At 42.6% G+C, this 25,159-nt stretch overlaps 1 protein-coding gene across 1 annotated transcript in view; it reads right to left on the bottom strand.

The window, feature by feature from the left end:
- Positions 1 to 25,159, bottom strand: part of thada (THADA armadillo repeat containing) — a 334,005-nt gene that overhangs the window by 191,452 nt on the left and 117,394 nt on the right. Inside the window, exons 26-27 of the mRNA XM_055639660.1 lie at positions 3,723 to 3,812; positions 1,232 to 1,363 (exon numbers count right to left, since the gene is read on the bottom strand). Of these exons, the coding sequence (XP_055495635.1) occupies positions 1,232 to 1,363; positions 3,723 to 3,812 (222 nt within the window). The remainder of the gene's footprint in view (positions 1 to 1,231; positions 1,364 to 3,722; positions 3,813 to 25,159) is intronic.

The following is a 25,159-nucleotide window of genomic DNA, read 5'->3' as shown; positions in this document are numbered from 1 at the left end:
AATTTCCATCACTGTATTACTTTAGTTTGTGTTTTTAGTTTTAGTTTTAAGATACAGTGCGGAAACTGGCCCTTCAGCTCACCGAGTCTGCACCGACCAGCGATCCCCGCACATAACACTATCCTACACACATTAGGGACAATTTACACTTATGCCAAGCCAATTAATCTACAAACCTGGATGTCTTTGATGTGTGGGAGGAAACCGAAGATCTCGGAGAAACCCACGTGGTCACGGGGAGAATGTACAAACTCTGTACAGACAGCACCCGTAGTCGGGATCGAACCCGGGTCTCCAGTGCTGCAAGAGTTGTAAGGCAGCAACTCTACTGCTGCACCACCGTGGTGCTTGTTGACATACTGCTGGGAGAGTTGATGCATATTAAGGGACTGTAGATGGGAGCAGGGAGTCCATTAGTTCCTTGCCTAAATGAATAGAGGTTCCCACAGGTCTGAAGAAGGGTTTCGGCCCGAAACGTTGCCTATTTCCTTTGCTCCATAGATGCTGCTGCACCTGCTGAGTTTCTCCAGCATTTTTGTGTACCAGAGGTTCCCACAGTGTCTTCCATCAATGTGCATCAGAGCAGCAGTGTTTTGTTCTATTTGCATTTGAGACTTAACATTCAGCTCATTCAATCATTAGAACAATTACAGCAATACCACAAATAGAAACAGGTAATAGTGCATAACATTTCGCCCTCAAAGTAAAAATGTCAATAATATTTGTAACACTTTACATTCAGATCATTATTATGCCAAAAAACATAATTCTCAGTTGGATAATACCAAGAGTTTTGAGGCAAGAACTTTCCACCAATGCAGCACTGATTTAAAGGGGGGAATTTTAAGGTGAGGGGGGAAGGATTTAATATGAACCAGAGGGGTAACTTATTTACATGGTGATGGGTGGATGAGACGAGCTGCCGGGGTAGGTAGTTGAGCCTGGTACTATCGCAACGTTTAAGAAACATTTAGACAGGTACATGGACAGAATAGGGTTAGAGGGATATGGACCAAATGCAGGCAAGTGGGACTAGTGTAGATGAGACATGTTGGTCGGCGAGGGCAAGTTGGGTCGCTCAACCTGTTTCCATGCTGTATGACTCTATATGACACCATGACATTGTGTGGATACTTCACAGGGGTATTTGTGTAAATGTTACGGTACTTCCGACCGAGATTCAAGGATACCATTCTGTCTTTCAAGATCCCAATTATGTCTGACACCTTACCTTATGATTAAAGGCACAAAGGGTGCCAGGCTGAGAGACGAGCTTGATCCATCCATGGGGGATGGATATAACCGTCCCAGGACAAGCAGCAACAGGAACAGGCTGGGGTGGAGCTTCAGAACACCAGAGTCACTACATATGTGGAGATGAGAGAGAAGTGAATATTATGAGAAAAGTAATTGAACGGAACATCAGTGCCCGGCTCACATACAAACAAAATATTTTAAAGATGATGAAACATTTTTGTTTCTCCAACGTGCAAGTTTTAGACATACAAAATATCTCAGCTGTTGCGAGTACGTTTCACCATAAAAAAGGACCGAAAATGCTGGAGTAACTCAGCAGGTCAGGCAGCATCTCTGGAAAATGTGGATAAGTAATGTTTCAGGTCAGGACCCGTCTTCAGACCCAGGTCCGAAGAATGGTCCCAACCCATAATGTGCTCTGAAGAAGGGTCCCGACCCAAAATGTCACCTAACCATGTTCTCCAGAGATGCTACCTGAGCTACTGATTTACTAATGCACCTGCCTTTCTGTGATAAACCAGCACTGCAGTTCCATGTTATTATATGATTGTTATCTTGGTTCATTTGTTAAACTGCTGGGTCAGAAAGATCCTGTTGGAGGAAGGCATCATAAACAAAACTCTTTGCAAACTTCCAACAGCTTTTAGGTTTGGGATGTGGGAGGCAGATGTGAAGAGTGAAAGAAAGACTGGGTCAACAAGTCAGGCCTTGACAAGGACGGATAAAGGGAGGTATTTACAGGGCATGGCATAAAGTGCTGGAGTAACTCAGCAGGTCAGGCAGCATCTCTGGAGAAAATGGATTGATAACGTTTCGGGTTGGGACCGATCTTCACATTGATTGCGGGGAGGAAGAAAGTTGGAAGAGAGACGAGGCAGGGCAAAGCCTGGTTGGTAATAGATTACAGGACATTGTAGCTATGTAAACCTTTTTGACACAAATAATGGAAGGTCAGATACAACCCTGCAACTGCAACCCAGTGCCGCCACCAGGACTACAGGTCTTTATGGCCATGGTAAGACTCTACATTTGTTATAACTTTCAACTGGAAGGGTACAAGTTGGTGCCGGGCATGTGACGGCTCTTGTGTACTGCCGAAGTTATCTACTATTTTTACACTCTTGTACTTTAGTATGATTGTATGCAAAAAAGGAATTTCACTGTATGGTCCAAATGATCGCGTTCCAGAAAAACCCACTCGCAAGATGATTTAAATGGCTATTAATTTGCAGGTATTAAATACTAAATGACTTCCATTTGGCCTGTAAATCCATGACAATGAGATTTTAAAATCATGTTATATTGTGATTTCTTGTGTGTATGTTATTTGGACATTTAGGCTATTTAAAAATGTTGATCTTTTCTTAAGAAATGGATAGATGTTCAGATCTAGTAATTGAATTATGTAATTAGCTACAATTAGCTACAATTGGGTAACTAACTAACTATATGCTTTAATTTCAGGTCATCCAAGTAAGATTGTTTCATATTTGTTTCAGAATGCTTCAATCTATAATAACTGAAAATGTCTTTCAGTTCTCTTAATTTTTAAGAAAGTTATGGGCTTTTGACTGTCCTCGATCACAGCTTTTATGTTAAGTCAATGGAAAAGCAATAGGGAACAAGGTGCTAATTTCCAAGTATGGAAATGGCCATAACTTTTTTAATACTGAAGATATGAAAGTGAATTAGGTGTCAAATTAAACTTATTTTTATGCTTTATCTGATGGGATAAATTGCAGACTTGATTTTTTAAATCTCAAAATTTTGTAACATTGCTAACATGTGACAATAAAGCACCATTGGACTGTTGAAAAAACATGAATACATCTAATGTTAAAAACCATTAACTTCCTTAATTAAAAACTAAAATGACAAAATCTAAGATAAACACATAGCTTATAGCTAGAAGCTTGAGGTTTTGGGACCAAAGTAAAATAAGGCAAATGATGGAAATTTAGGAGAAGAAAGAAAACACTTTAGGTCAGACAGCAACTGTAGAGAGTCAACGGCTTGAAAAATGAATTTAATATAATCACCATAAAAATATGTATGGATTTGATGGGGGTGAATATGAAAAGATTATTTCTTGAAATGGGAAGCCAGTGACAAGCCAGGTCATCAATTAAAAAAAGTCCACAAGGTACTGAGTCAAGGATCAATGGAATTTTCCTTGTACAAGAGTGCTGGTAGATGGAATATTGAGCCTGTGATGAGGTCTAGCAGGGACCACTGTACCTTTACAAAGAAAAACTGGATAGATACACAACAGCAGAAAAAGCTACAAGGCTCTGGACAAAAAACAGATGGTGGGATAAATTTATTAAATAGTCACCACAGGGAGAATGTAGCGCCTTTTCTGCCCACTACATAGAAATGATAAGAGGATTTTCCAAGATGGATTTATTTTCGGTGCAAAAGCTTTTCCACGAGCAGTCAAACTTGAAAATGTTTTCGTTTCTCACCTTTCCATTGTGTTTGCCACCATTTCCAGTTGCTTCAGAAGGAAGGGATGAAGGGTGGGGAAACGAGCAAAGAATTCCCTGCCTGTCATCCTATAGTGAAAAAGAAAGTGACATCAATGTAATGTTGAGCTGTGATTGTAATCAAAAGTATTTTTATTTCCAAAGGTGGCTAGAGTAGACCATTAATCACCTGAAAAGTTTAAATGCCGAAACAGATGAACAATTTCAACACTCACCAAGTGAATTTCTATCAGGTATCCAATTAAAACAAAATACTCATTAAAAAGGTACATGTTGCCAAGTGCTACAAATGTTCCTTCAAACATATTTCAAGTATCAAGATTCCATTTGACTTAAGTTAGATTACAATTACATATCTTTAAGGATCTTATTTCTGCATTGATAATAAATTTAGTTCAGCCATCAACATGAGAAAAAACATAATCGTCAGGAGCTCAAGCAGGTTTCAACGTGCAAAGTGGAAGAGGCATGATGAGAACAACATCATTCGTACCTAAAGACAAACAGATCCAAGATGGCAGCAGTAGAAGGTGAAGGGGAATGTCGGCGGCTGTGAACAGTCCGTGAACTTGCCTTCCACACCTTTGAAAAGTGCCCTAATGTTCTGTGATTGACTCGAGAAGCAGGACATGGCAACCTCGCACAGAGGCAGAGGAGCAGCCACTGGAGGCTGGCAAGTTTGCGGTGGTCTCATGGGCCGTGGGAGGTCCTACAGCAGCCGGATAGGTGAATGAATATGGCGGCAGCTGCGCGGAACACTGGTGGAGGAACATAACCACATCACGCTAGGCCAGGCCGACCCCTACTTCGTCAATCCAGTGTCGCTAGTACACCATGGCTTAAAGTGAGAAATGTAAGAAACTGCAGATAGACCCAAAAAGCTGGAGTAACTCAGCAGGACAGGCAGCATCTCTGAAGAGAAGGAATGGGTGACGCTTCGGGTTGAGACCCTTCTTCAGAAACTGCATAGCTCCTTGAGTCTAGATAGGACTTGGAAGTTACAAAACTGCACTGGAATGCGGCACCGACAATAATGAGACCATTGAAAAAAGAGGTGCCAACATGGTAAAACACGACGACAAGCTTGCCAAACAACAAACATAGCATGCAACAGTGGTAATGAAGCAACACGCAGCAGATCAGATCACAATTCTGCAGTCCTATCACGTATCATCAGAAATGGTTTGGGAAAATTAAACAGTTCATAGGCAGAACAGGCTCCAACATTCAGTCTGAAGAAGGGTTTCGGCCCGAAACGTCGCCTATTTTCTTCGCTCCATAGATGCTGCTGCACCCGCTGAGTTTCTCCAGCAATTTTGTGTACCTAGGCTCCAACATTATCTTTGCCTGGAATGATGGCAGGACCTAAACTTCTGTGCTAAAGACAAGACAGAAGCACTCCTAACCATAGAGTCTCAAGGAACCATGGTTTACAAAAGAACGCACAAAATGCTGATTTATTCAACGAGTCAGGCAGCATCTCTGCAGGACATGGATAGGTGACATTTTGGGTTGGGAAGCTTTTGCAGACTGAAGAAGGGTCTGAAACCTTTGACTTTATCGCCTATCCAAGCCCTCCAGAGATGCTGCCTGACCCGCTGAGTTACTCCAGCAATTTGTGTATTCACTTGTAGCCATGTTCAGACAGGTGTATCGAGCCAATGGTCCACCTTGGCTTCCTCCGGAGATTCCCAGCATCACAGAAGCCCATTTCCTGGCAATTTGATTCATTCACCATTGGAATCAAGCAATGGCCATGAAAAGACAGGTGTAGCTGCAGCCCCTTGCGAGCGAGTGCCCAATGCCTAAACCTTTGATTTGTACGAATTGAGAGGATTCAAAATTGTTCAGGGTAAAAATAAGTTATGCCAGGCATACAAGAGTGTTCGGCGAGGTGGGCTAGTTCGATCTTTCTTGCATAAAGAGAGGGAGGGCTTTAAGACATTCCTGAGGGAGGTTGGAGGCATATAAAAACAGCTTTAGTGAAGATTGGAAATCAAAATGTGAGGTGTCCTGTATGTCGGTGGGAAGGCACACGACAAGGTGAGACAAGGAAGAAAATCAAGGTATGTAGAGTTATGTTCAGTGGGCAAACAGAAACAAAAGGTGTACCAAGGTAGGTCAGTGTGTGGTTCTTCTGCAAGGGACATGGGACATGGGACAGGATAGTTTTATTTGTACTGAAGTCGGAAAAATGACCCCGATACAGGTATATAAAAACTTAAGAGGCATAGGTAGGGTGGGGCTAGTCAGAACATTGTTCCCCTGGTAGATATGTTTCAAAAACAAGTCAGTTGAAGCTGGGAGGAAGGAGTTTTAAAAGGGATTTAAGGAATTTATTTTGACAGTGTGGTTGATATCTGGAAGTTGCAGTCGACGGTGATGGAATCAGATATAGCTACCACATTGAAGAGGCATTTGGCTAAGCACTTGAATAAGCAAGGTGGAGAAGGATATGGATCTAATGGGGGCAGATGGCATTAGTTTAGTTTGGTTTAGAGATACAGCGCGGAAACAGGCCCTACGGATCACTGGGCCGCACCGCGCCGAACAACGGTCCCTGCACATTAACTATCCTACACACTAGGGACAATTTTTACATTTACCAAGCCAATTAACCTACCAATCTGTATGTCTTTGGAAGGTAACTGTGGGAGGTAACCGAAGATCTCGGAGAAAACCCATGGAGAAAAGGTCACGGGGAGAGCGTACAAACTCGCTAAAGACAGCAACCATAGTCGGGATTGAACCCGGGTCTCTGGCACTGCCAGTGCTGTCAGGCACCAAACTCTACCGCTGCGCCACCGTGCAACCCTAGTATAAATGGGCAAGGAGGTCGGCATGGATCTGGTGGGCCGAAAGGTGTATCCATGGTGTACAACCCAATTATTCTATGCGTCTATATTATAGTGGTCATTGTGAGTCTGGATAGTAGACATGGATTTTTTCACATCTTGACAACTGCACCTGAAACTTTTACTACTCCACATCAAAAATTCCCCTCCATGCAACCACTTACACTGTTGATTCATTTTCAAACCACAAAAGCTCCTGGAAGAGCCAAAGCAAAACCCCAGAAAATTCTGTTGCACAATCAGGGAAAACTGCCGATTCAAATTCCAATCAGTAAAGCTCGCAGGATTACTGACATAGCCAACGCACTAAGCTAGCAAGCAAATTACCCTCTGTAACTGGAAACACATCCTTTACACTAACCCTGGCTGCATTTCCTTTTGAAGAATTGACATGAATCCATATTCACCAAATCTTTGGCCCATCTGTTCCAGAACATGATCATTTGCTTTTAAAGTGAAACACTTTCTGTCATATAACATTTCATTTTGTCTACTGATTACATTTCTTTCCTTCTATTAGTCCTCTGTATGTAGGCACAGTATTTTTTGCCAAGGTAATATACCCTCAGAAAAGTTGGTAATGAACTACCTTTCAGATCCAACAGGATCTGCCATCCTCATGCACCCAAAAAGAACTGATTCCAATTGCTTGCTTTAAGATTCTTAAATATCAACACCACTTAATCTCTAAATTCTTCCTCATAATTTATGGCTCCCACTTCAAGCAGATCCCTTCCGACTTCAAAGGTCCAAATATCCTACTTTAGCAGTATAACTTTCAGAAAAACAAAACACTGGTTTCATAAATGCGTATAATATTGCTAGTTATTCTAGAAAGGACTCAATATGCTTCTTTCAGCCTGAAGAAAGTCAGGTTCAATACAGCATGGAAACAAGTTATTCGGCCCACCATTTCGACCATCGATCGCCCGTTCACATTAGTTCTATGTTATCCCACATTCTCATCTATTCCCTACACATTGGGGCAATTTTACAAACGCCAATTAATATACAAACCCGCACGTCTTTGGGATGGGGAAGGGAGATCGGAGCATCCAGAGCAAACACACGCAGTGGCGGTGCTGTTAACAGCTGCGGCTCGCCTGCAGTCCGTTTGTCTTTACTTTTTTTGTTGTTTTTTTTGTCTTGTTTAAGTTACATTTTAGTTTATTAGGCTGTGTGTATGTGTGTGTGTGTGTGTGTGTGTGTGTGTGTGTGTGTGTGTGTGTGTGTGTGTGTGTGTGTGTGTGTGTGGGGGGGGGGGGGGGGGGGGAAACACATGTTTTTGTCTTCTCCCTTCGGGGGAATGCGACTTTTTCTTGTCGTATCCCCCTTCTCTGGCTCCGTCTGCGCTGAGGCCTAATGGCGGAGCTGGCGGTCTCCAACCTGCAACCGACCTCGAGGCTCCGGAGGCAGAGCCAGCCAGGACTTACCAAAGCGAGGCTGGCCGTCTTCGGGGCAGCGGGGCTCGGAGCTGTTGCAGCGGGACTCGGAGTTGTTGCAGCGGGACTCGGAGCTGATGCAGCGGGACTCGGAGCTGTTGCAGCGGGACTCGGAGCTGTTGCAGCGGGACTCAGAGCTGTTGCAGCGGGACTCGGAGCTGTTGCAGCGGGACTCGGAGCTGTTGCAGCGGGACTCGGAGCTGAGGCTGCGGGACTCGGAGCTGAGGCTGCAGGACTCAGAGCTGATGCAGTGGAACTCGGAGCTGAGGCTGTGGCGGGCCGACTCGGAGCGGAGACGGCGTTCCGGCTTTTGGCAGCGGCTACATCACCACGGAGGTCCACTGGACTGGAAAGCGGCATCTTCGGCCTGGATCGATCGCCTCAGCGCAGAGGGAGAACAAGGAGGGAAGAGACAGAGACTAAGACTTTTGCCTCCATCACAGTGAGGAGGTGCTTGGTGAACTCACTGTGGTGGATGTTAATTTGTGTTTATTGGATGTTTTGTTATTTATTGTTACTGTGTATGACTGCAGGCAACGTAATTTCGTTCAGACCGAAAGGTCTGAATGACAATAAAGGAATCAAATTCAAAATTCAAATTCAGTCACAGAGAAAACGTGTAAACTCTGCACATAAAACACCCAAGGGGTGGATCAAACCCAGATTTCTGGCTCCACGAGGCAATAGCTCTGCTAGCTGTACCACTGTGCTGCATTGAGAGGAATCTGCTGCTCTTCAGATAAGTTTTGCATCTTTTCACATCAGTTTAAAAGGACAGACAGACCTCAATTTGACATTTCATCTGAAACCTGGGGACTCAAATTAAAGGAGTCCTGCTTAGAGTGTGCACTAGAATCTTACAACAGAGAGTGGAAAACTAGGACTGGTACGGAGGTGAGTGCTCCCACTGAGCAAAGGCTGAGACGAGGGAATGGTGGCAGCAACTGAAGCGAAGTTTGGGATTTTCTAGTTTCTTTGATCAATAATTACCCGGAGGAAACACACATGGTCACAGGGAGAACATGTCAACTCCACATAGACAGCGTCCAAGGTCAGGATCAAACCTAGGTCCCTGGCACTGTGAGGCAACTGCTCGACCAGCTGAGCCACTGTGAAATCCTGATCAAACAGTGTAAAAGAATGAATGTCCAGGCTTGTATTTCCTATTCTTCATCTTGCCTTTACATTATTACCTTTGGAAAAATACCAACTAAATGGACTTTACCTTGATACAATATCCTTGATTACAAATTACAAATCTAGCCAGGTGTGTTTCATTGAACATTAAAGTAAAAATCTAAATGTTGAAACCTTTGGCATTGGATTGCAAAACCAAAAGAACAGAACTGTTCCATGTGTAGCAACCCCACTTCTGCCAAATAAAACCAAAACCAAAATATACGTTTCACAATCGAACCATCGTTTTTTTTTCTTTTTCCATCTGCAAAATGCACAATTTTGTAAAGGAGACTTATTTATACACCCTTTGTGTGAATCCACCTTTGTGTGATTTAGCAATATGCTACAATTATACCAAACAGAGATTAGACCTCCACTAAGAGGACACTGTTCACTTCTGGGCTCTGCTTACAGCAGTTCATGTTGGACTCGGTCAGAGATCCGGGTTGAATCCTGACCTCAGGTGCTGTCTGTGTGGAATTTGCATGTTCTTCCTGTGACCGTGTGCGTTTTCCCCAGGTGATCCAGTTTGCCCCACATCCGAAAGATGTACGCATTTGTGGGATAATTGGCCTCTACACATTGCCCAGAGTGCGTAGAGAGTGGATAGTGATAACATAGAACTAGTGCGAGTGAGTTATTGAGGGTCGATGTGGACTTGGTGGGCCAAAGAGTTATTTCTATTTGTATCTTTCAATCAAAAAGCTTCCATTTATCCATAGTCCAGTCTAGTCAAGTCAAGTAACCTCTATTCCCCATCTACAGTACCAACACCACTAATGAAATGTTCAAACAAAAGAAAAACAATTGTTTATAAACATCTTGCGATTCTGTGCCAGGTTATTCACTGCGGTATTCTGGAAATTTACCTTCACTTTCAGAAAGCAGTGAGTTAGTCCTCTGCACTCAGCTATACAAAGCGCTACCTGTATTACTATTACTTGATTTCAGGCGAATATTGCAACCGTTTCTCTCATATCTGGCTTCCTCCTTCAAATACCTCCTTCGTCTCTGGCTTCCTCTTTTCACAGGCCTCAATTTCCCTTCTTTGCCCACTTCCAGACTCTCTGCTTCACTGCTGCAGAGTGACTGCTGATGCAAAATTCCCAGCACACATACAGCATCCAACTTTTAGAGAGGTAATACAACTTTTCACTCTGTATACAAACTGCAATATAGCACAGGAGTTATCGAGTTCCACATGGGGTTATGGAAATGACATAAACCAAAGCCCTGTGCATTCTCTCAAAATGGTGCAGACGTGCCCACAACCTAACTTCAAAGACGAGCATAGGATTGCCTCGTCCATTGGGTAATATTTATTGCAGAATCAACATTGCTAAAAATGCTTTCTCTGGTCATTAGAAACTGCTGTTTGCAAGTTGGCTGCCATGCATCCTAAATCCAATACCCTGTTGGCAATAAATGAGTTTAAACGGATGTGGAAAAAACCTATACATATATATACACTCCTCAACCATTAGCCAATTCCGCCAGATCAGCCTTCTGAACGTGGAAGGAAAGATCTTATTTGGTGTTGTGGCCCAAAGACTCTCAGCATTTTTGCAGAACAACAACTTCATCGACAGGTCAGTGCAGAAAGCAGGGGTACGTGGTTTCTCAGGATGTCTGGAACATGCAAACGTCATCTGGCATCAGATACAAACTGCCAAGAAGGAAAAGAGAGATCTGCATGTGGTTTTCTTAGAATGCCTTTGGTTCGGTGCCCCATGAGACTCTTTGGGCAGCTTGTAATTTCTTCCAGGTCCCAGAGGTCATCACAAAGCTGGTAAAAACATACTTCCAGGGCCTCCAGTTCTGCATCACAACACAACACAAGACAACACCACCGCCTGGCAGCACCATGAGGTAGGCATAATGGCAGGCTGTACCATTTCTCCTCTGGTTTTCACCATGGCAATGAAGCACATCATTCGAGCATCACGATGGGTGGTCAGAGGGGAACGCTTGAAAGGTGGGCTGTGTCTTCCTCCAATCAGGGCGTACATGGATGACATGACCACAATAACAACAACAAAAGCATGCACCAAACGCCTGCTTGATAAACTCCAGGAAAACATCAAATGGGCACGAATGGAGATTAAACCCAGCAAATCCTGCAGTATTTCCATCGTCAAAGGCCGGCTCACTAACGAAAAGTTCCGTATCAATAACGTGACAATACCAATTGTCCTGGAGAAACCTGTCAAAAGCCTCGGGCGATGGTACACCGCATACCTCAAGGATGCAGAGCAGGTGGAACAACTCGGGCTGGATACAATCAGTGGCCTCAAGCAAATCAACAAACTGCTCTCCGAGGGAAACTGAAGCTTTGGTGCCTTCAATTCGGTCTACTGCCCCGACTCATGTGGCCAATTACCATCTACAAGGTCACTTTATCCCATGTCAACCAGCTGGAGAGACTGGTGAACTCACAAGTGAGGAAGTGGCTTGGGCTACCAAGATGCCACAGCAGCATAGGGCTTTATGGGAATGGAGCCCTCTCACTGCCAGTCTCAAGCCAGGTGGAGGAATACAAATGTGCCAAAGTGAGGCTGGACATGACACTAACAGAATCCCGGGACCCAATAATAAGAGGTGTCGCTCCAACCCTAGCAACAGGGAAGAAATGGACTCTAACAGCAGTGGTACTGGACGCAAAATCCGCCCTCCATCACCGGGACATAGAGGGCCATGTCCAACAAGGCCGAGGGGGCTTTGGCCTGGGAGCAATGAAACCTACCTGGCAAAAAGCTACACCAGCTGAACGTCGGCACCTGTTGGTGGAGGATGTGCGCCAGGGAGAAGCAGCCAGGTGTGCCAAAGCCATATCCCAAGCCAAACAAGGTCGCTGGATGACGTGGGATGGCGTTGAGAGGAGGAAGATCACATGGAGAGAACTGCAGACCATGGAGTCAAATAAGTTGAACTTCATTATCAGAGCCACATATGACGTCCTTCCCTCTCCCACAAACCTAAATCTTTGGCTGGGAAAGGATCCAAACCAGTTCCAGCAAACCTCAAGCACATCCTGGTCAGTTGTAAGACCAGCCTAACACAAAGCAGATACACCTGGCGACACAACCATGTGCTGAGGTGTTTGGCAGCTGAACTCGAGTGCAAGAGAGTTACCACCAACGCCGTGCCTATCAATGCCCAGATAACATTCCCGCAAATACCATCCCTCATCCGGTAAGGAGAGAAGCGGAGGACTAATCCCTCGCCTCTCAACTCATGCCCACTGAACACAGCCAGGGACTGGGAAATGCATGTTGACCTAGGCCAGCGGCTTTCGTTCCCAGTTGAAATCGCAGTTACCAACCTGCGACCAAACCTCGTTCTCTGGTCCAGCTCCTATCAGCGTGTTTTCATCATTGAGCTGACGGTTCCATGGGAGGAGGCTGTGGACGAGGCTTATGAAAGGAAAAAGCTTTGATATTCAAACCTTGCAGCAGAGGCAGAGGAGAGAGGTAGGAGTGTAAGGGTGTGTCCAGTGGAGGTGGGGTGCAGGCACTTTGTAGCCAGTTCCACCGCAAGGCTCCTGAGGGAAGTAGGAGTCAAAGGGCAGGCACAAAGGAGGGCAATAAAAGAACTTGCCAATACCGCCAAACGGAGCAGTCACTAGCTGTGGCTGAAGAGGAAAGATGCTGTCTGGGCTGCCACGTGACCATCTAGAGGCTAACAATAAGACACACACCCAGGTCTGATCAACCTGCGGTGGGCCTGCCTCGACTGAGGGTGTCTTGTGATAAAAGGCTGAAACACCCAGTGATGTTTAGGTACACAAATGTAGATGTGTCTGATTGTTAGTTAGCAAATTCACCTCGTGGTCATACCCAAGAATGTCAATTGTAGTGAAATCATAGGGATTGTACCACCCAGTCCTACTAATCAACCTCAAGGCTTTTTTTCTTTCAAAACTCCAACTGCAGGTAGAAACCTGGACAATAAAGTTATTTTAGACGTTGGAGATACAGCGTGGAAACAGACCCACCAAGTCCGTGCTGACCAACGATCACCCCGTACACTAGCACTGTCCTACACACTTGGGACAATTTACAATTTACAGAAGCCAATTAACCTACAAACCTGTACGTCTTTGGAGCATAGGAGGAAACCAGAGCACCCGGAGAAAATCCATGTGGTCACGGGGAGAACATGCAAACTCTGTACAGACACCACCCGTAGTCAGGATCGAACCCGGGTCTCTGACACTGTAAGGGGGCAATTCTACTGCTGCGCCACAGTGCCGCCCAAGGTATTTTTTACTCTCTTGAATAAAAAATATTGATCACTTAAATACTCAAAGGATATAAAGGATTGGCATGGAATTCAATGATGCCATGCTCATTTTCTGTTGGCTAAATAGGCTCTTTGTGGTTGACAGGAAACATGCACTGGCCCGAAGCAGGGAAAGCAGGAGAATCAGTCATCTTTTAAGAGCTCTTTTCTTTAACGTTTACTTTATAAAGTTCATTTTTACTGAGATCTGGGGAACGACAAGTAAGGCCAGTTCTGACATTTGTATCTGAAATGTGAATTGATTCTCCACCCACAGATGCTGCTTGACTGTGCTGAGATTTTCCAGCATTTCCTGCTTACATTTCATATTTCCAGCCACTACTCTCTTATTTTAATATTTCAGTATTTATCGTCCACCATCATCAAATGAGAAAGTGGTGGTGAATCAATCTTATAACTGCTACCATCGTATACTGCTACAATACCGCTGCTACCTTAACACAGATGCTCCTACTGCCCCTTTAGTTACGTGGTTTTACTCTGTAGATCCCAGCAGAGATTTGAAGGGCAATTAATTTAGTTTTCTGTCTATTAATTGTTCCTCAAGCCAGGCTATATATTATCCTCAATTCTTCATCCTCATGGATCTCAGGTTCCTGGTGAACAGTATGCACTGAGTCAGCAGGTCTCAACATGCTTAGCTTCAGTATCTGTGGATTGAGTAGAAACCAATATCAAATCTGCTGGATTGGATTGACTATGATGTAAAATGACTTGAATACGGTTGTCTTTGACTATGTTAACGTTTGCAATTAAACAGACTGATAAGAACCAATGACAGAGAGTCCTGGAGACATAAGAATGCAACCAGGCCCATTTAAACCAAGCCGACACTAAACTTTTCATAACGTCTCCTCACATCCCCATCAACTTTATTCAGATTCTATCACTTACTTCCTTCCTCAGTGCAAATTAGAATGGCTAATTAACATTCCAATGCATTTGTACACAGTGGGTGGCTCGATTGTAATCATCTATTGTCTTTCCGATGACTGGTTGGCACGTAACAAAAGCTTTTCACTGTACCTCAGCACACGTGACAATAAGCTAAACTAAACAAATCTCACACATGAGAGGAAACCAAAGCATCCAAAGGAAATTTACAGTGACACGGAGAACATGCAAACGCCTCACAAACAGCACACAGTGGTAGAGTTGCTGTCTTACAGCACTTGCAGCGCCAGTGACCCGGGTTCGATCCCGACTATGGGTGCTGTCTGAGTTTGTACATTCTCCCCGTAACCGCGTGGGTTTTCTCTGAGATCTTCATTTTCCTCCCACACTCCAAAGACATACAGGTTTGTCAGTTAATTAGCTTGATATGTGTAAAAAAATGTCCCTAGTGTGTGTTGGATTGTGCGGGGATCATTGGTCAGTGCGGACTCGATGGCCTGAAGGGCCCGTTTCTGCGCTGTATCTCTAAACTAAACTAAACATAGTTAGGTTTGAACCCCAGTGTCTGGTGCTGTGATGCAGCAGCTCTACCAGCTGTGTCACTGGACTCCTCCTAGGCCCAGCCTCACACCGAGAATTATCAATTGGTCAGGCAATTGATGTGCCAGCACACAGGTTGTGTCACACCATGGAACTCTCTTTGAAATGTCACATATACCGTTCCTCATAAAAGCAGAATATTTATATTGTATGAAATGGCCACTATTTTAAACAGCAAGGTACTAAGAAGTCATTTAATGATCAGGCATAAATGCAAGAAAAGTCAGTGAATTGTTCAGAGTGCAAATACAATCTACCTTACGCTCATTAATCACAACTCTGCTCAAAATGGGAAAGTACACAGAGATCTGCCAAAGCAAACAATGCTGAACATCTCGCTAAAGTGCAGCCCTGCCTAAAATTATTGAATAAAACATCAAGCAGATTTTTGGGTTTCGTTTTTCACCATTTGTTGGTCATTCGAGGTTCAAGCAACCAAATGAAACACTTTTTGCATTGAACAGATGTTTACAGATTAGTAAATTTTGACATATCCAAGCTAGTGATGTTTACTTTTGATGCAAGGAAGTAGAATCGATGCACTTATACCAAATCATAAATAATTCTTGAAAAAAAGAATTGAAATTCACGGACAAAGGAATTTAAGGGAAGCAGAGCAGGTAGAAGTTTTGGAATGAACACCATGGGGTAACTCAGCAGGTCAGGCAACATCGCTGAAGGACATGGGTAGGCGACGTTTCGACAAGGGTTCTTTCTTCCGACCTTTCAGGACTTTCTTCAATGTCTGAAGAAAGATCCCGATCAGAAACAATGTCAATCCATGTCATCCTGCGATGCTGCCTGACCCGCAGTGTTACTCCAGCACTTTATATTCTACGCAAGATTCCAGCATCTGCATCCTTGCGTCTTCAGAAATTTAGAATATTGTACAATAATTTAGAATTTAGTTTGCACTCTACACCAGGCGTTCTGTGCCATTTTGTCATCCAATGGCACAGAAACACTAAACCTAATCGGCAAGTTGCTCCAGAGTGCCAAACATTACGAGGTTTGACAGGCCAAATAACTATTTCCAAATAAGCATGTCACAGTTTTAATCAAGGAATTGACATTAATCAACCTGGGTTTCTATTTTTACTTTTATGGGAATATTGATCAAATCATTGAGACTACTGAATGGAGGCCATCATCAAATCTATGCCTCTTTCCCACACTGGTTGGAACTTGCACACAATTTTTTTAAAGTGCAAAATGTTAGCACAGAAATACAAAGAACATCTTATGTTAGCTGAATTTTTTTTTAAACTCACGAGATTATATGATCCATAATAGGAGATGTAAAATATATATATATATATCCCCCCACCAATTTATTCACAAATAAACATCAATAGCTGTCAGAGTATCACAATTTTCAGAACAGACAGTGCGGCTGTCTACATTGGTTCACATAATGATTTCAACTGGCTAAGGAATTCTAAAATAATAATTATCCAGATTTACACAACTAGAAATATTTTCTGTTTTTTAAATTAAGCACAAAGGTGCTGTTAAATGTTGTAATGTAACTATCGGCAAAACTTTGCTGATATTCTTTTTAAGATACGTCACAATACACTTATGCCCCTGTCCCACTTAGGAAACCTGAACGGAAACCTCTGGATACTTTGCGCCCCACCCAAGGTTTCCATGCAGTTCCCGGAGGTTTTTGTCAGTCTCCCTACCTGCTTCCACTACCTGCAACCTCCAGCAACCACCTGCAACCTCCGGGAACCGCACGGAAACTTTGGGTGGGGGGCAAAGTCTCCAGAGGTTTCCGTTCAGGTTTCCTAAGTGGGACAGGGGCATGAGGCATTTCCTTTATTTTTCATCATATGCTTAATTCTGTTGTTTTTTTATTCCTACATCACTTTGAAATTTAAGGTACTTTGATTCATCTTGTGCTCTTTTGCCTGGTCTTTCTCACATGGTTTTTTCGCTTTCAGCTACTTGCCTTTGTGAAAGGCAGTTGGTTTTTGGCTAACCAAAGGCGTGGATAATGCCTGGGATCTGATCTGGGAATAACAATCTTTGCAGTCACAGGCTTGATAGAGGAGAATGTAATCTTAAAACAGGATAGATAGGAATGTAATATTAATGGAGGGAATGCCCTCGTTCCAAGTCACCCTGTTGATACACATAGCTTTAGACTTACACTTTAGAGATACAGCGAGGAAACAGGCCATTTGACCCATCGAGTCTGTGTCGACTAGCGATCACCCCGTACACTTGCAACATCCTACACGCTAGGAACAAATTACAATTTTACCGAAGCCAATTAACCTACAAACCTGTGTGTATTTGGAATGTGGGAGGAAACTGGAGCACCCGGAGAAAACCTATGTGCTTACAGGGAGAACGTACAAACTCCGTAGAGACAGCACCCGTAGTCAGGATCAAACCCAGGACCCTGTAAGACAGCAACTCTACCGCTGCGCCCTGTGCTGAATTAACTATTCTTATTTTTTGTTTCTTATTCCATTTGCAATTATCTGAAGTGTTTTGACCCTTTCTGCTCACCTTTCTACTATTTATTGCTTCCCCATAGTCCTTCAATTTCCCTTTACCCCTTTCTACTGGCTCTGAATCCTCTTCCGTTCATCTTTGCCCCTCCCCTGTCTCTCCCCTGTGCTGTTACAACTCTCTGCTCTTGGCTGAAAGACAGCACCCGCAGTCGGGATCAAATCTGGGTCTCTGGCGCTGTAAGGCAGCAACACCACTGCTGTGCTACCGTGCCATCTGTTTGGAGAAAAGGAATACGTGACATTTCCAGTCGAGACCCTTCTTCAAATGTGATGGCTTCTGAAGGTAATAACCTCTAGGTGCTCCACTCAACAGGGGGCTATTCAGAGATAGTTAATGCTATAGAAACAGAAATTAATTTCACCATAAAATTGGATTGACTCCAACTCCAGATGGTACGCGTTAGAAATGCTTTACACTCTGTCTTGACCATTTGTGCAATACTCTAAAGCCTTACATCAAGCTGGATTCACTCGATGCATTCAAAAGAGTTAGATAGAGCTCTTAGGGCGAGCAAAACCAAGCGGAATGGGGAGAAGGCAGGAAGGAGGTACTGATTGTGGATGATCAGCCATGGTCACATTGAATGGCAGTCGGTGCTGGCTCGAAGGGCCAAATGGCCTACTCCTGCACCTATTGTCTATGTATCTATGTAAGCTACACAACTGGCATCAACATGGGCTCCAAAGCATCATTCCCAAACTGCAGACTTACACTTGGCCACTTGAACATTTGTATGTCACGAAGACTCAACTGAAAACACATTGCCGGACAAGCCAATTAAAATTATCTTTTGGCACTCCACGAAAGGATTTCACTGATACTGGAGTATCGCAGCAGAGAACTTCTGGTATATTACTGTCTGTAAAATTTTCATTTTCAACTGAATACAAATAATGCAATCACGGGCATATCTTTTACTTGTCAAACTCACTATTTTGTTTAGTGCTACAAACTTCGAAAAACTCAAGAATATCATTCATCATTCAAGTTTGCAATATATTTCTAGTTTATCTTTCAATGATGTCAAAGTACTTCCTGATTACAATAAAAATATTAATAAGTGAGCTCAGCTACATAACACATGCGGCCGAACACCAACTGAAAGATTTCATCTGTACTTTTTTTTAAAAAAAATCTGATTTCTGGCTAGTCTAGACTGAAGTCTAGACTAAACATTTTATTTCCGCTCTTTGAAAAACTGCACTCTAACTCAATAGCTTTAAATTAAATTTGGGATCAACTCTTTCATAACAGGATACATTTTCATCACTTTTATGACCTCGCTTCCAAAAATCTTGCTCCAAAATATTTTCCCAAGTAAGATTTTCTGAATGAAAAAAAATTCTAAAATGTACTCAGTGATTAAAAGCCAAATTAATCCCCCACCCCCCAGTCACTGCAGTTTTGTTTTGAAATGAGTCGCAAATGGTTGGCGATCTCCGGGAGGTTAGAGGGCTTGTTGTGGCATTTGGCAACAAATTCAAATGTTGTAAAATTGCTTTCTTTAATTAGCAATATCCAAGAACAATCTCGGTTAGATATTCTTTGAGGCAAAAGTACTTTTCTTCAGCATTGACCGTTCCTAAAGATATGAATTTTCCCACGTTAAAAGTACAAGTGTCCAAGTCTTCAAAATCCAACGTGGAACATTTCTAATTACATCAGGGTATTCAAATTCTCACACATTTTTACAATAGACAATGAATGCACTGATTCTCGATAATTCTCAAAGAGCACTGGCTAATCCACATAGGATTACTACACAGCATAGTTAAAACAAATGCAATTTAACCTTTTACCACAGTAATGTTACACTCTTTCTCAATAATAAATGAATTTGTGTTTATCATCTTTCGGCTAGAGCCCAATAACATGTGTCTGGTCTTCAGCCAATTTTTAATTTGATCATGACTTTCAGAATCGGAGGAAAATGCCCCTGTACGCAACATAAACTAATGTGCATAACGAAAGTCTATGACAAAAATGGAAACCGAAAACAAGGTTTCAGGTCAAAAGCCATCACAATAAACTGTTTTGGAAAAGAACCTTATTGAGTCATTGAAGCACAGGTAATTCACTAGACGTCTGGGAACATACCTCAAACTAAGCAAAGAATACCTTGGTAATGTTTATTTTATAACAACATTCAATGCAATAACTTCATCAATTGTAACCATGGGGGAATCCCTAGCTTTGGTCATATCAAGCATGTAATTAAACATGAAGACACACGAGGCTGCAGATGCAGGAATCTTGACGAGGAAAGCAAACAGCAAGAGAAATTCAGCAGGTCAGGCAGCATCCGTAGGGGTAAATAGACAGTAGACAATCCTGGTCGGGTTGATGAAGTAGTGGGGAGTTAGCTGGCAGGAAGAGGCACGATATAGGGGAGGGACAAAAGCTAGCAAGTGATAGGTGGATCCAGGTGAGGAAGGGTGCAGGATAAATGTTCCCAATGTTGGGGGAGTCCAGAACCAGGGGTCACAGTTTAGGGATAATGGGTAGACCATTTAGGACTGAGATGAGGAAAAACCTTTACACCCAGAGAGTTGTGAATCTGTGGAATTATCTGCCACAGAAGGCAGAGGATGTCAATTCACTGGATGTTTTCAAGAGAGATTTAGCTCTTAGGGCTAACGGAATCAAGGGATATGGGGGAGAAAGCAGGAACGTTGTACTGATTTTGGATGATCAGTCATGATCTCCCTTTTCCGGAAGTGGCGACGCTGCCCAGCAGCTGCGGCTCACCTGCAGTCCGTCTGTCTTTTCGTTTTTTTGTTTTCTTTTGTCTTGTTAGATGTATGTTTTAGTTTATTTTTAGTTGTGTATGTGTGGGGGGTGGGGGAAACTTTTTTTAAAACCTCCTCCTACAACGGGGATGCGACCATTTCCTTGTCGTATCTCTGTCCGCGCTGAGACCTAATATCCTGGAGCTGACGGCCTCCAACTGGAATCGACCTTGAGGCTCCGGTGGCAGAGCCTGTGGACTTACCATCGCGGAGTTGGCTGACTTTGGAGGCTGTGGTGGCGCTGTGGCTGCGACCCGACGTCAGAGCTTTGGAGGCTTCAGCCGTCGGGCCCTGTAGACGGTTAAACCCCTGTCTCACGGTGCGAATCCACCCACGAGCGATCCCGAGTTTAAAACAAATCAAACTCGTGGTAATCACGTAGAATTAACGTAGCGGGAACGTAGGAAATCGTGGACGTAACTTGGCGACTCGTAACGTTAACGGCAGGTACTCGGGAAACTTGTTAACTCGTGAAAATCTTTCAACATTATGAAAGATTTTCACGAGTCAAATTTACTCTGGAAGTAGAAGTTTTAAACTTTTAAACTCGTTGTAAGAACGTAGGAGCCCGTGAGTTTACCGTAGTGACTCTAAGTCTACCGTGGGCACTGTTTAACTCAGCGGGACAGGCAGCATCTCTGGAGAGAAGGAATGGGCGACGGGATGACGAAGAGAGGGAATGCAGGGGTTACCCAAAGTTACAGAAATCAACGTTCATACCACTGGGCTGTAAACTGCCCAAGACTGTCAATTTGAGAAGGTGTTACTTCCTGCGGTAGCTGAGGAAGCACAATCTGCCACAGGCAATGATGGTCCAATTCTACACGGCCATCGTAGAGTCTGTTTTCACCTTCTCCATCATGGTCTGGTTTGGCTCAGCCACCAAGCACGACACCTGGAGGCTGCAGCGAATCATCCGATCAGCAGAGAAGATTATTGGCTGCAACCTTCCCTCCATTGATGAATTGTACACTGCAAGGGCCAGGAAGCGAGTGGGCAAGATCATCTCTAACCCCTCTCACCCTGGCACAAACTCTTTGAATCACTTCCCTCTGGAAGGCGACTCCAGACTGTCAAAGCTGCCACAGCCAGACATAAAAACAGTTTTTATCCACGAGTAGTTGCTCTACTCAACAGCCAAAAATCTGTAGCATGCTTCACATGCTTGATCAATGGTGTTTTATCATTAATGTTTTATTATTATTAATGTTTAGTGTTTTCTGAGTCATTCGTAACTGTCACTGTATGTCATGTTGTTACTTGTGTGTGGAGCACCAAAGCAAATTCCTTGTATGTGAACACTTGGCCAATAAACTTACTTACTTACTTTTACACTAATGAAGGAAAATACTCATTCCCATTTACTATACATCTGAAGAGCCAAGAGCCAAGATTATAACCGTAACAAATTAACTAATCACATTAGCAGAATCTTGTATTTTCATCGAGCATCTACAGATATTCATTTGATTGTCTTCCCTGCATCCAGCACATAGGCACACACATTCAAACATACCAGACACACTTAGGAGATGGGGTTATGGGGAGAAGGCAGGAGAATGGGGTTTTGAGGGAGAGATAGATCAGTCATGATTGAATGGCAGAGTAGACTTGATGGGCCGAATGGCCTATTTCTGCTACTATCACTTATGATCTAAGGCTCATATTTTGGCATACAACTTTATTCCCCACACTTGTCACCCCGTTGTTTGGATGGGGATGCAAGTAGCGGGGAAATCATAACCCGAGTAAGAATGATTCACAATTTAATTTCACAAATCGCTGAATTAATCATAATATGCCTCGGGTCGAGGCGGAGAATGAAATGCTGAAAAACTGCATGCTTACACTACAATTTCACTACACCAATTGGTACATGTGATAATAAATGTCCTTTGTATCCTTATTTTTGGTCCATGGCTTCAGAAGATGTCTATAGTTGTCGACACAACGGACGAACATAAACAAAGTAGTTATGGAACCAATAAATTGTGTTCCAGTTCTAATACTGTCCTTGATGGTGGTCTGGAGATGCAATATCAGAAACACTGAACTGGTAATCTATATTTGAGGATTTTTTTGTGAAATTTTTTTAAGGAGGAGATTCTTGATTCGTAAGGGTGTCAGGGGTTACGGAGAGAAAGCAGGAGAAGGAAAGATAGATCAACCGTGATTGAATGGCGTAGTAGACTTAATTCTGCTCCTTGAACATATGTAAGGAATACATTTTATGAACTGTATAACGCATCCAATAAGGACATGGGAAATAAACCCCAACATTATAAACTTGGCAATAAGTTAATTCTAGAAACTGAGTTTGTCATGGAATCAAAATATTGCAGTGCTAAAATAGACAATTTCCATCAAATTCACATCTCTCTCTTAGAACCAAAAGTCCCATCTTGTGTTTTCCTTTAAACTTTAATGTTTCTCTTTCCTGCATAATCCATTAAAGAAAATTAAAGTTCTGCATCAATAATAATTAGAAGCAAAGTACAGATTGTCCCCAGGTTACGGATGGGTTCCTTTACTGTGAACTGTTCATAACCTGAACAGTCCATAGGTTAGAAATGCAAGTCAAGTTCCCACATGACAGAGAATGCATGCAGCCCCAGCATATCCATACCATCGGTCTTCCACACACTCGCTCGTATGTGCGATCTGTACTTACGTTAGGTGTTGGTCACCTGGGGACCTGTAATGTACATTCAAATCACTGCCTGTGTTACGTTTTGTTTAAGTCATTCACTATTTTTTTGTCTTTCTAATAAGCTGCAAAACAATCTAGAATTCCCATCGATTGAAATCTCCAGCAGTGCGTCTTCAAGCTCCAAGTTCAGATAAAACAGGTCATTGTACCATTCAATCCTACCAATGATATTCTGTGTCCTAATAATAAGGTGAGAGGCACCCCATCATTAATGTGACAATCACATGCTTGGCATAGGATCAAGTGTTTATGCAAATTATAAATTTGGTGCTCTTGACATGCAAAGTAAATGTATGTATATTTCCATATTCCCCCAAATGTGTTTCTGAATCTGTTCTGCTCCTTAAATAACACAAATACATTGTGCAATCCAGTTAAACACAACAAAAAGTATTTCAAAAATGCTGGAGAAACTCAGCGGGTTAGGCAGCATCTATGGAGCGAAGGAAATAGTCAACGTTTCAGGTCAAAGTCTGAAGAAAGGGGGTTTCTACCCGAAAGGTTGCCTTCGCTCCATAGAAGCTGCCTCACCTGCTGAGTTTCTCCAGCATTTTTGTCTACCTTCGATTTTCCAGCATCTGCAGTTCCTTCTTAAACAGAAAGTATTTCCTTAGGATTGAAACATTTTTTAAGCACAAAGGCTTGACTTTTAAAAATGATGAATTGAACTAAAACCCCAACTGAGTTGAATTACTGTTTTCAAAAACTCAAACTTCAGTTTCATATGTCCTGGTCCAATTGTCCCATTTTAAAACACTGCTTACCCCTCAACTATCAATTGCTTAGCAAACATAACCCGTGTGCTTAAATTTCACCATATCCATTCATTTTGCAGCCCCACATCAGCTGTAACTAAATGCCAAGTTCATTCTTCCCTTGCTCCATTACTGGCCCCATCTGTTTATCATTATTAAATGTGTATTTCTGCATTAAAATTTTAAGGTGTACGAGTTTCAAACAAAATGCGATTGGTAAAACAAGAAGAGAATATGCTTCTATAGCAAATATTTATTTGATAATAAAGTTTCCCACCGATAAATATGTTTGCAAAAGCACAATTATCCGTCTTGTTTGCTTACGTGACAAACAAAAATGATTATTTATCCACAAAATAAAATATATGCAAATAAGATTTGTATTGGGTGTTTAGTTAAAAATAGATTGAGTGAATTCATAACACAAATTAGTTGTATTCACTTTAACTGTGATATGCAGGCAACCTCCACACTATGGAGGTGGGGGAGGAGGGGTGTCACCCCACAAAACAGTCCATATCTTGATTTGCCATGAAGCTGCAGTGTCTGCATGTGCCTCAACGACAGGAGAGTTGATCATTTTGTGACCCCAGTTCAATCCTGACCTTTGCTGCTGTCTATGTGGATTTTGCTCATTCTGCATGTCACCGCATGGGTTTTCTCCACGTACTCCACGTTTTACAGTCGTGCAGGTTTGTAGATTAATTAATCTCTATAAAATTGCCCCTAATGTATAGGGAGTGGATGAGAAAGAGGGATAACATAGAACTAGTGTGAATGGGTTGTCAATGGTTGGCTTGGTGGGCTGAATGGCTTGTTTCTCTGCTGTATCTCTTAAACTAAACCTAGCTCTTTAATTTCTTCCAACAGTTTCTTTGCAATTTCTCAATAATACACTAATCGCTCTTTAATAAGAATGATTCAGGACAGAAAGGTTTAAATGACAATACAATTTCTATTTATTCTTTTATTTTTGAGGATTCAGCCACTATTGGTCCTTGATTAACTTGAACAAGGAAATTAATAGGCAATCCAAAGTAGGTGGTTGAGAATTCAATAAAGTAATGGAGTAAATAAAAACTTATCTTTTCAATAAGAGTACAGAACAAGGGAACATTAAATTAGGTTTCAACTATTCAATGGTGAAATCGGGAGTCGCTCTCAGGAAAGAATCAAATGAGTTGTTTCAAAATCGAAACTGAAAGGCTTTTGTTGGTTGGGAATATTAAAGGTCACAGAAACAACGTGGGTCGATGAAGATAAGGGACTGAACTGAATGGTCCATCCTGTCCTGGTTATTCCTCGTTTTAGGAATTCCTGTATCCATTATTCATGGACAAAACTGAGATTACAACCTTAATTAA

Source organism: Leucoraja erinacea, chromosome 8, assembly GCF_028641065.1.
Source record: "Leucoraja erinacea ecotype New England chromosome 8, Leri_hhj_1, whole genome shotgun sequence".
Lineage (NCBI taxonomy): Eukaryota > Metazoa > Chordata > Chondrichthyes > Rajiformes > Rajidae > Leucoraja > Leucoraja erinaceus.
This window is presented reverse-complemented; position numbering and strand designations above follow the sequence as displayed.